Source organism: Bolinopsis microptera, chromosome 13 (assembly GCF_026151205.1).
Source record: "Bolinopsis microptera isolate Bmic1 chromosome 13, MBARI_Bmic_1.0, whole genome shotgun sequence".
Classification (NCBI taxonomy): Eukaryota; Metazoa; Ctenophora; class Tentaculata; order Lobata; family Bolinopsidae; genus Bolinopsis; species Bolinopsis microptera.
The window spans coordinates 16,012,390-16,024,726 of NC_087084.1; the positions used below are offsets into that span (position 1 = coordinate 16,012,390).

General features: G+C 39.1%; 1 protein-coding gene across 1 annotated transcript in view; it reads left to right on the top strand.

Moving 5' to 3' along the window:
- Positions 1–325: 325 nt before the first annotated feature.
- The window catches only part of LOC134825303 (uncharacterized), a 15,106-nt gene continuing 3,094 nt past the window's right edge, over positions 326–12,337 (top strand). Inside the window, exons 1-10 of the mRNA XM_063837467.1 lie at positions 326–392; positions 1,048–1,164; positions 1,463–1,561; positions 2,138–2,257; positions 2,444–2,502; positions 3,164–3,203; positions 8,087–8,145; positions 9,277–9,402; positions 9,772–9,920; positions 10,457–10,548. Of these exons, the coding sequence (XP_063693537.1) occupies positions 365–392; positions 1,048–1,164; positions 1,463–1,561; positions 2,138–2,257; positions 2,444–2,502; positions 3,164–3,203; positions 8,087–8,145; positions 9,277–9,402; positions 9,772–9,920; positions 10,457–10,548 (889 nt within the window). The 5' untranslated portion in view covers positions 326–364. The remainder of the gene's footprint in view (positions 393–1,047; positions 1,165–1,462; positions 1,562–2,137; positions 2,258–2,443; positions 2,503–3,163; positions 3,204–8,086; positions 8,146–9,276; positions 9,403–9,771; positions 9,921–10,456; positions 10,549–12,337) is intronic.

Here is a 12,337-nt window from a genome sequence, read left to right on the forward strand (position 1 = left end):
CGGTGGTGCCCTTCGTTACACCACTGCCTGCAACGTATGGGGTGTACCGCTAGGTGAGTAAATACAAATATTGACATTGCATACCTGGTCACTAATCTACTTCCAGCAAACCACTTAGTTCATCATGTGAAGACTGATTTTGAAACCCATGCCTCCATGTTGCCCCCACGGATGTTGAAGGTGGAAAAGCTGATCATTAACGCAATGGTTGTTGAAAAAGTTGATTCCTTTTCAAAATTGTTTTATTTATTTGATTTTTTAATAATCTATAATATAATTTACTTATCAGAACTTGTAACCTAAGCCAATCATCTACTACAGGACTCAACATGAGCTTGTTACGTCGTGGGTAGTTGATTTCTATATGTACCCCAGACCATTTGATGATGAAGGTAATTATCATGAAAGACATAATGTACATAACAACATAATTAGTAGCTTTATACATTATACAGTGATGTGCACTATTACTATACATCATTGACGTCACTTGACAGAATTTCACATGCAAGTACTAAATGCTTCACTACATCACTGCAACATTGTAGATGTCTTAGACGTATTTGAAAGGAAAACAAATTAGGAAAACAAATTACATTTTTGTATTTATTAATAACAATCAAAACATATCATATCATAAAAATAAAGCCGCACGTTGGTTGACTGCCTAAGTAAGGTAAATATTTTAAGCTTGAAGGTGCCCTGCGCATTTACAGAACCTCATGCGGCGATCACATGATCACGAGGACCTGTGAGCGCCAAATTTAATTTAAAGTTTCTAGAAATCATACATCACTACGAGTTACTCATGCTTTTGAATTATAGGAGTGCGGATTGTCAGGTATTTCATTCATTCATACTTAATCGGTTTAAAGCTGTATATTTAGAACTCACTATTGTTTAAACTATGAAAGCAGAACGCAGATAATGGACAATATACCGACGACAAAAGATAACCATGTGTAAGAAAACAAAGAACTGAGATAAATTACAAGAGGGTCACACCATAGTAAAAATACCGGACATTTCTATAAACTTCCATCTCAGAAGCGTGGAGAGAAGCGTGGACATGCAAATTCAGTTCGAAGTCACACACTCTAGCATCATGGCTTGTGCAGATTCTCAACAAAGGAGCTCTCGGCCATTGGATCAATCCCAAACACGGTACAAGGCGGTATACTATTTTTTCATCAATTTTCGTTTTAGCTAGGCCAAAAACGGAATAAAGCGACCATTTAATGGTCACCATTGGGATTGACAAAAAAAAGTGATTTCTCCTTGTTCGGTACACTTTGTCTAACCTTAAAACTAATGTTAAAACGACTGGTCATTAGAACTTTTGGAGGAAATTTTTTGAAAACATGAATTGTTTTTACAAACCCATTTTATTATCAATAAGGAAACAGCTTTATTTAAAAAGACAATTTAAAGATATCATTTAAAGTAATGGCATTCTTTATAGGTACGTTTGAGTTGAATTGGGCAGAGGCAGCCCAAAACTGGTACAAGGCTAAGAAGAGACACTCCAGAATTGAAGATGCATCACACCTTCTACACAAAGGTATGTTTAGATGCATCACACCTTCTACACAAAGGTATGTTTATTAAGATGCATCACACCTTCTACACAAAGGTATGTGTAAGATGCATCACACCTTCTACACAAAGGTATGTTTATCACACCTTCTACACAAAGGTATGCATCACACCTTCTACACAAAGGTATGTTTAGATGCATCACACCTTCTACACAAAGGTATGTTTATTAAGATGCATCACACCTTCTACACAAAGGTATGTTTATTAAGATGCATCACACCTTCTGCACAAAGGTGTGTTTATTTTTCAAGTTCAAAGAGAGCTACAAATGGGATTAATGTAAGTTTGTCTAGTTCAGGACTGGTACGATGAGATGATTAGCAGAATTGAATTTTGGGTAATTTTTCTTTTACCGATACCATTTCAATGAGTTTTGGATTCTGCAACTTAAAGGCGGTGATTCGTATAGTTTTAAAAATGTATTACCTTAAAAGCCATATTTCTGAATTCAATCCCGACCAAAGTTCTCGGCAAGTCTAATTTATTTTTGCTTAGTTTGTTAGTCAGCTGCTTTTTTACAGCAAAGTAAATAACCCAGGTATACAAGCAGCTTTTCCGAAACTGGAGGAATTAAAAAGAGAACGGACGGGTCACCAGTGTGTCAGAAGAAGTTTTAAGATCAGCGACGATATTTGCAGCACTGTCCAGGCTATCGTGGGTCAGTACACATGCAATAGGTGGACCAAACCATGATCCAATAGAATCTGCAATGTATTATTTTCAATAAGTTGCTATAAGTTGCGTATAGCTTGAAATTTCAAATACCTAATTAACTATCTGTTTTACTTAACTATTATATAAACTAATTCTAATAACTAGAAAGCAAATAATCAATCTTCTTCAGTTGGTACAAGTAACAAGGAAAGGAAGAGATGTAAATGCAACAACTCCCAGTCTCTTCCGGTTAGCCTCATGAGATTAAATATTATGCTCTCTAAATAAACTACTCCCTCTCCCTCTCCCTCTCCCTCTCCCTCTCCCTCTCCCTCTCCCTCTCCCTCTCCCTCTCCCTCTCCCTCTCCCTCTCCCTCTCCCTCTCCCTCTCCCTCTCCCTCTCCCTCTCCCTCTCCCTCTCCCTCTCCCTCTCCCTCTCCCTCTCCCTCTCCCTCTCCCTCTCCCTCTCCCTCTCCCTCTCCCTCTCCCTCTCCCTCTCCCTCTCCCTCTCCCTCTCCCTCTCCCTCTCCCTCTCCCTCTCCCTCTCCCTCTCCCTCTCCCTCTCCCTCTCCCTCTCCCTCTCCCTCTCCCTCTCCCTCTCCCTCTCCCTCTCCCTCTCCCTCTCCCTCTCCCTCTCCCTCTCCCTCTCCCTCTCCCTCTCCCTCTCCCTCTCCCTCTCCCTCTCCCTCTCCCTCTCCCTCTCCCTCTCCCTCTCCCTCTCCCTCTCCCTCTCCCTCTCCCTCTCCCTCTCCCTCTCCCTCTCCCTCTCCCTCTCCCTCTCCCTCTCCCTCTCCCTCTCCCTCTCCCTCTCCCTCTCCCTCTCCCTCTCCCTCCCTTTTTCCTCTCTCTCCTTCTCTTTCTTTTTCTTTCTCTCATTCTCCCTCTACATCTATAATTTAAGAAATTTCAGACGATGTGGCCTCTGTCAGAGCACCTATTAGGATTTGATTGTGAGTTTCATATGGAGCAAATGATCGCTCACGCTGTTGTTTTTATCTTGATTTAAGCAGAGTGTGCAAATAAGAATTAAAATTGATAAATTTGATGCAATTTATAACAAAAAATAGTAATTTATTGTGAATTACCTTAGTTCCCAAAAATTTGTGTGCCATTATATTGAGCACAATTTATTTGAGCCCGAAAAATTTGGGCAGAAAATTTGAACTCATTTGGGCGACCGAAAATTTGGGCACAAATTCTTCGAAAAATGAACGATTTTCCACTAAAATGTCAGTTAGATATTTGCCTTAGTTCATTATTATTCCTTATTATTCCAGTCATTTTGCTTTCAATATTAAGCATGTAGGTAGTAGTCTGAGTTGTTTCACATTATGAAATTTACGATCTGCCCAGTAACTACTAAAAAATACAGTGATGATGGCACACCAGGCACAGTACAAAATGATAGATATACAATAGTGATATTTAGTCTCTCAATCAGATAGTTTAGTCTACTTACACTCAGCATATCTTATCATACCCCTTTCACATACAATTATCATTATGACGCCTCAACAGATGGTCGAAAGGTTTGGAAGAAAATTAGAAGGTTTACATCATGATCTATCAAACTAAGCGGCACATACGCTTAGCTTTGGGGGAAACAAAGGTGTACATAATTGTGTGTAGCGAACTACTGTAAACCCGGACCAAAGGTCTTGAAGTCTAATTCCAGTTATTTCTATTCATTTAAAATATAAGCCTTTTTATAGATTAGAAAACTAAAATTTCAAATATTATTTCACTTGGATATGAAGAAAAAGCCATCTTTCTATAGATTTCAGGGCCACAGGCCAAATGCCAAAAGTTTGGTTAGCAAAAAATTTAGCAGACGGAAAAGATTTATGCAATTAATTTGGTCTGCAAAAAATTTGGGCGAGAGGCCCGCTCAAATTTTTGGTCGCCCAAATTTTTGGTCGCCCAAATTTTTGGGAATTAAGGTAATCAGGACCTAATTGAGTATATCATTTAGTTTATCACAATGATAGGTTGGATCGTTATGGTAGTATGATATTTTAGTATAGTTACACTTCAGGGGGACCTTAAGTCAGTTTGCAAACGTTTGGGCTTATTTCTCAGTCACTGAATGCCCGATTGAGTTAATTGAGTTTGTGTAATTTGTAAAATCAGATGACTCAGACATAAAGCATAATGGGTTTGGTGCTAAATCAGATGACTCAGACATAAAGCATAATGGGTTTGGTGCTAAATCAGATGACTCAGACATAAAGCATAATGGGTTTGGTGCTAAATCAGATGACTCAGACATAAAGCATAATGGGTTTGGTGCTAAATCAGATGACTCAGACATAAAGCATAATGGGTTTGGTGCTAAATAACATGATCCCCCCCCCCCCCCCGCTAAATCACTCTACACTGGAACGTGAAACCAACTTGATGTATTTCACATGATAGTCAGGTGATTGGGTTGCCATTAGATCGCACTATGGGAATCGTGCAGGGAGCCTATTTAGGGTGTCATGTCACACTGATACTATTAAATGATCGGTGATATGCTACATCTAATAACCTATTAGTTGCCAGGTTACAGTTGCCTGGTTACAGTTGCCTGGTTACCTGGTTACCAGGCTACATCTAATAACCTATTGCAGTTGCCTGGTTACAGTTGCCTGATTACAGTATGCTACATCTAATAACCTATTAGTTGCCTGGTTACAGTTGCCTGGTTACAGTTGCCTGGTTACCTATTGCATTATATAAAAATTAGGTTTCTCGCCTCCAAAATAGTGAAATAGTTACAATATCTGCAAAGTTACACGTGTCAGACAATAATGTCATATGTATATGCCTAATCGTTTGTACACCAACTTATGAGCCCCTATATAGTGCATAGTGCATAGTGCATAGTGCATAGTGCATAGTGCATAGTGCATAGTACATAGTGCATAGTGCATATTGTATAGTGTATAGTGTAAAGTGTATAGTATATAGTGTAAAGTGTATAGTGTAAAGTGTAAAGTGCATAGTGCATAGTATAGTGTATAGTGCATATAGTATAGTGTATAGTATATATATAAAATACATATAATATAATATATATTATTAGTATAGATAATAGATATTTTAAATTTGTTTCACTAAAATTTGTTTCACTATATATATATATTTATGTCTTATCTAAGACCCAACCCTCCGTTTGCTGAAAACCTGCTACCTCTCGAGTGGGAGTACGCAGACGACGCAGACTTCACAGACGAGCATAAAAAGAATTTGGAGTCCATGTTACCAATATGCAAGGAGATATTGGAGGAGTGGAATCTTTTTGTCAACGAATCAAAAACAGAGTTCACACATATCTATCTGGCCGAGAAGAACGAAGTTGATGACAAAGGAGAGCCACTTCGAAGAAGAGAGCCCTGGAGATCATCTATCTCACTTGGTTCCAAATTGTGCAGCAACGAGGACATAAAAAGACGATGTATTCTGGCAAATCTTGCTTTCCAAACCTACAAGAAAGTTTGGGAACAAGGTAAACGCATACCTCTTAAGACCAGACTTAAGATCTACGAAGCCCAGGTGGTCTCCGTCTTAATGTATAATTGTAGCTGCTGGGCTGCTTCAAAGCAGCTACTGAGTAAACTGGATATTTGCCACAGAAAGCATCTGATGCAAATCATCAGAATGACTTACCCTAATATAATAAAAAACGACACCCTTTACAAGAGATGTGAAGTGGTTCCACTCAGTGAGCGTGTTGCATGTGCACGATGGAGGATGCTCGGACATGTCCTTCGCAGTGATAACAACTCACCTGCACAGCTTGCATTACACTTTGCAGTAGAGAGTCAGAGTACCAAAAAGGGTAGAGTAGGCAGACACCAGTCGAACTTGCTTAAGACTATTAAATTTGATTTAGGTAGTAGGAACATTCCATTTGTAAATACAGACGATTTGTACAATTTAAGACTTTTAGCCTCTGATAGAGCGGGATGGAAGAAGTTGTTATAGCTTGTGTATCAGTATTTCTTTTTTTCTGGCTACTTATCAGATCTTTAAGATGTTCATTTATGTTCTATTTTTGATTTGAATAAAGTTATATAATAATAATAATTTATATAATAATATATATAATATATTTCAAACAAAGAAACACTCAAATTTGCGGGCAAAGGATCCGTTTCATGATAAGTAGAAAACAATACCATTAAATCCTCAGTGCCAAATAAGAATAATGAATTTCAAAGATATGATATGTTGCTCCTTTATAAAATACTTTTTATCGATTTAAATTATGGTCAAGTGACAGGATATAAAACATTTTCAAAATTTCCAATAACTTCTCGTCCAAATTTTAGTATTGTCTGTTGAGTAGGATATCTTTTGTTTTAAAAAGATATATCTTTACTAATAATCTCAATAAATCTGTGTGTGTATGTATGTATGACGTATGTGTGTGTGCGGGAAATTTCCAAGCGACTTAATTAAAAAAACGGTAAGAGTTACGGGACTGGTTTGTTAGGTATAGTGCCGACAAAACTATAACGAAGCCAATAAGAAAATTTTTATTTAAATCGGCCGGTGGTAAGTGGTTCAATTGATGGTTTTTGTACCACAAATGTGACATAAAATTGCTAACTTTTTTCGCTCTTCGCTCTCTCTTCCATTACTGCATATTATGTAGCGTTGGTACATGAATCATAATTAGGTTAGCCGCAAGTAATACAATCAATCATGATCAGATCGTCATCTCCTCAGTATGTTTGGTAAAGCCTAATGAACCTCATCAATACACGCTAACGCCTTACTCTTGATCAGATTGGGTAACGAGATCACTGATTGAGTGCAGAGATCACTGACTGAGTGCTCGGATCACGTATCCGATGAATTTTGAAATGGTCATAACTCAACCAAATTTTGAACAATGAACTTGAAACTTTGGGAAAGGTTTTAAATTATCAAGCCAAATGTGTGCAAAAAATTTGGAGTTCTTAGCTCAAAGCGTTCTCATTTTATGAAGAAAATAGTGAAAAAGAGAGAGTGTCACGCCACGCCCACTGTAATTGGGCGTGGCTTACAAAACTTTCAGGAAATCTAAGTTTGACCCATATCTATAATCTCTGAAATTTTGGTGCAATTTGAAGACGAATTACGTTTGTTATTAAGAGGGTGCGTGTGGGAAGTCACTTTTGGGCCACCCTGTACTATAAGCTTATTAGGGATGGAGGGCACTGATTGCGGTCTGTTTGGACTGTAGAGAGAGTTCATACTTTCATACGACAATATTATGCGCGTTTTAAAATATAATAGGCGGGTGTATACTTTTGCATTTCAACTGCGATAGTGAAGTCCCGGCCGTAGGCACGGGTTACACTAGTATATATTATATATAATTCGAACAATCGAAACAAATCAAATTGGCGGGCAAACGACCCGTTTCATAATATGTATAAAACAATACCAATGGGCACTGATGATTGGTATTGTTTTATACATATCATGAAACGGAATACGGATAGTTTGCTCGCCAATTTGATTTGTTTCAATTGTTCGAATTATAATGCTCCTGCTTAACAGCAGTCGAGCACTCTCTTTGGGAAACCAAGCAACAACTATTTATTAATATACCATTTATACATACCATACTTAACTTGATGGTTCTGTCTGATATGAATTCAACATTCTTTTGATTCTAATTAATGTTGATGTTAACTGATTAGATTCACGAGCACGATTTAAACGAATTAAATTATATTTGTTGTATGAAAGCATTAATATGACATAACATTGAACATTTATATTCTAAAATTGGCCAGTTTTATCCTAGCAATTGTTTAACTGAGTCAATATGTCTTTAGTCCCAAATATCTTTCAGCACCGATCAAAGTGACACCTGTGAGAGATAGTACCTATCAGGATTTAGCCCGCGCTGCAGTAAGTTTATAGATTAGTACCTTTACTTATTTTGGGTCCTCTAAGTTGATAGATTAGTAACTTTACTTACTTTGGGTCCTCTAAGTTGATAGATTAGTAACTTTCCTTACTTTGGGTCCTCTAAGTTGATAGATTAGTACCTTTACTTACTTTGGGTCCTCTAAGTTGATAGATTAGTAACTTTACTTACTTTGGGTCCTCTAAGTTGATAGATTAGTAACTTTACTTACTTTGGGTCCTCTAAGTTGATAGATTAGTACCTTTACTTACTTTAGGTCCTCTAAGTTGATAGATTAGTAACTTAACTTACTTTGGGTCCTCTAAGTTGATAGATTAGTACCTTTACTTACTTTGGGTCCTCTAAGTTGATAGATTAGTAACTTTACTTACTTTGGGTCCTCTAAGTTGATAGATTAGTAACTTTACTTACTTTGGGTCCTCTAAGTTGGATGATCCTCTGTACTATCTTCTTTACTATCAAATACTAATCTGCAGTTTTGTGCACCAATCAATATATACAGTTGCCTGGTTACAGTTGCCCGGTTACAGTTGCCTGGTTACAGTTGCCTGGTTACAGTTGCCTAGTTACAGTTGCTAGGTTACAGTTGCCTGGTTACAGTTGCCAGGTTACAGTTGCCAGGTTACAGTTGCCTGGTTACAGTTGCCTGGTTACAGTTGCCTGGTTACAGTTGCCTGGTTACAGTTGCCTGGTTACAGTTGCCTGGTTACAGTTGCCTGGTTAAAGTTGCCTGGTTACAGTTGCCTGGTTACAGTTGCCTGGTTAGAGTTGCCTGGTTAGAGTTGCCTGGTTACAGTTGCCTGGTTACAGTTGCCTGGTTACAGTTGCCTGGTTACAGTTGCCTGGTTACAGTTGCCCGGTTACAGTTGCCTGGTTACAGTTGCTTGGTTACAGTTGCCTGGTTACAGTTGCCTGGTTACAGTTGCCTGGTTACAGTTGCCTGTTTACAGTTGCCTTGTTGCAGTTAGATACAATTATAACAATATATAATATACATAACAATTACTATCGAAGTAGTTACTAGTAACCTAGTGATGCTTATCAGGAGTAGTTACTAGTAACCTAGTAGTTACTAGTAACCTAGTTATTAGTAACCTAGTGATGCTTATCAGGAAAGTCCCAGTAACGATGAGATGATAAAGTGGGTAATGAAGAGTGGACAGAACCAGTTACTGCTAATCTACCAGTGGGCAGTAAAACTCCCTGACTTCTGCGCTCTTGCTGAGGGGGATCAAAAGGTATATCAGTCCCGATTAAACTCCCTCAATGTCATGAAAACCATCAGATACCATTAGAACCAATCGCCGGCCATTGGTTCTATTGGTTTCTGATGGTTTTCGGTCAGAGTTCTTGACCCAAAAAATAAAAACGGATAAAATAATCCAAAATTTCAAAAATGGTCTACAAGCACATTTGTCAGAAAACGGCAAATATTTTTAAAATCTTGACAATCTATTTAAACACACTCTATTGTATCATGTATAGTTGGGGTCTGCAAAAATCGGAAATGTGGAGCTAAAAATGTGACCCCCTCTCCCTCCCCAGAACTATTATTTTTCTAAAAGTATTTATTGTTTGTACTCTACCTGTTATATAATTCACTGTAGGTTTTGCTAAAAAGTGTGGTGAACGAGCTGTTGACTGTAAAACTAGCGTACAGAAGTGTTGACTTAACACAGCAGCTGCGGCTTGGAACTGGCAAGATAATCGACGTGGGACTGATCAGAGAACACTTTACAAAGTCCCTTGCTACCAGGTAAATACCTGGTTACAGTTGCCTGGTTACAGTTGCCTGGTTACAGTTGCCTGGTTACAGTTGCCTGGTTACAGTTGCCTGGTTACAGTTGCCTGGTTACAGTTGCCTGGTTACAGTTGCCTGGTTACAGTTGCCTGGTTACAGTTGCCTGGTTACAGTTGCCTGGTTACAGTTGCCTGGTTACAGTTGCCTGGTTACAGTTGCCTGGTTACAGTTGCTAGGTTACAGTTGCCTGGTTACAGTTGCCTGGTTACAGTTGCCTGGTTACAGTTGCCTGGTTACAGTTGCCTGGTTACAGTTGCCTGGTTACAGTTGCCTGGTTACAGTTGCCTGGTTACAGTTGCCTGGTTACAGTTGCCTGGTTACAGTTGCCTGGTTACGGTTGCCTGGTTACAGTTGCCTGGTTACAGTTGCTAGGTTACAGTTGCTAGGTTACAGTTTCCTGGTTACAGTTGCCTGGTTACAGTTGCCTGGTTACAGTTGCTTGGTTACAGTTGCCTGGTTACAGTTGCCTGGTTACAATTTACTAATTACAGCGTAGTGAAGAACATCGTGAGCACATTGAACGAGTTACGTCTGAGCGATTTGGAATTTGCTTTGATGCAGCAGATAATTCTCTTCAATCCACGTAGGTATACTACACACTACACACTACACACTACACACTACACACTACACACTACACACTACACACTACACACTACACACTACACACTACACACTACACACTACACACTACACACTACACACTACACACTACACACTACACACTACACACTACACACTACACACTACACACTACACACTACACACTACACACTACACACTACACACTACACACTACACACTACACACTACACACTACACACTACACACTACACACTACACACTACACACTACACACTACACACTACACACTACACACTACACACTACACACTACACACTACACACTACACACTACACACTGGTACTAAAAGAATACTGTACTGTTATCATGACAATAAATATTACTGTAGTCATAATTTGCCGGTGTGGTTGTAACCTAGTAACAGATACGTTCCCTTACAAGAGACGAAATACGACTCCTCGATTACTAACCCAAGTTACCTCAAAAATGTATCCACTTATGTTATTAATATGGCCATTGTGATTTTTACCCACAAATAAAAATAATGTGTCGTAAACACCGAGACTCTATCATGTGTAATTCGACTCTGCAGTTTTTAATGTGTATTAGATGATGTATCAAGTAATCAGATTCAGTAATATAATACAGGTCATGTACATTTATATTATATTTTCGTAACATGGCCCAAAAGAAAAACAACGCAACTGAAGGTTAGAGGTACCTTGTATTGTATTTCCACAGAACAAGTCACTTATCAGACCAGTACATATTAGAGTCCCAACCGGTTGCCAAGCAGTAGTTACAGGTTGCCAAGCAGTGGTTACAGGTTGCCAAGCAGTGGTTACAGGTTGCCAAGCAGTGGTTACAGGTTGCCAAGCAGTGGTTACAGGTTGCCAAGCAGTAGTTACAGGTTGCCAAGCAGTGGTTACAGGCTGCCAAGCAGTGGTTACAGGTTGCCAAGCAGTGGTTACAGGTTGCCAAGCAGTGGTTACAGGTTGCCAAGCAGTAGTTACAGTTGAAAAACAGGGTCGAGGGTCCCGTTTTATGAAGTCGAGAGACCAATAGCTACAAAAAGAGCATTCGGAAGCTTAGCTATGGGTAATTTTTTTTGGGCTTCATAGGTATGGCAGCCATAGGGACACCAGAGAGTTTCTACTACTACTACTACTACATATGGACACCAGAGAGTTTCTACTACTACTACTACTACATAGGGACACCAGAGGGTTTCTATTACTACTACTACTACATAGGGACACCAGAGAGTTTCTACTACTACTACTACTACATAGGGACACCAGAGAGTTTCTACTACTACTACTACTACTACTACTACTACTACTACATAGGGACACCAGGGAGTTTCTACTACTACTACTACTACTACTACTACTACTACTACATAGGGACACCAGGGAGTTTTCGGGGGCCACGACCCTCTCAGAAGCACGGTAACTCACTCTAGCTTGTATCTCATAGTTACCTAGTTACCTAGTTACCTGGTTACCTGGTTACCTGGTTACCCACGACCCTCTCAGAAGCACGGTAACTCACTCTAGCTTGTATCTCATAAGGTGACTCCTCTTAATTGTTCCGAAATACTTTGTACTTTTCCACTATTTGTTTCTCTGAAGTAGTTTTGAGAAATCCAACTTTCCCGCTAGTTTATCGGAACACATAGCCAACATATTTAAACAGCTTCCAGGCAATTTGTCTCTGGAAAGTGGAAACGATACTATATTACTGTATTTTGAGGAATCATGACAAGGCTTGCGCCTTCCATCAGA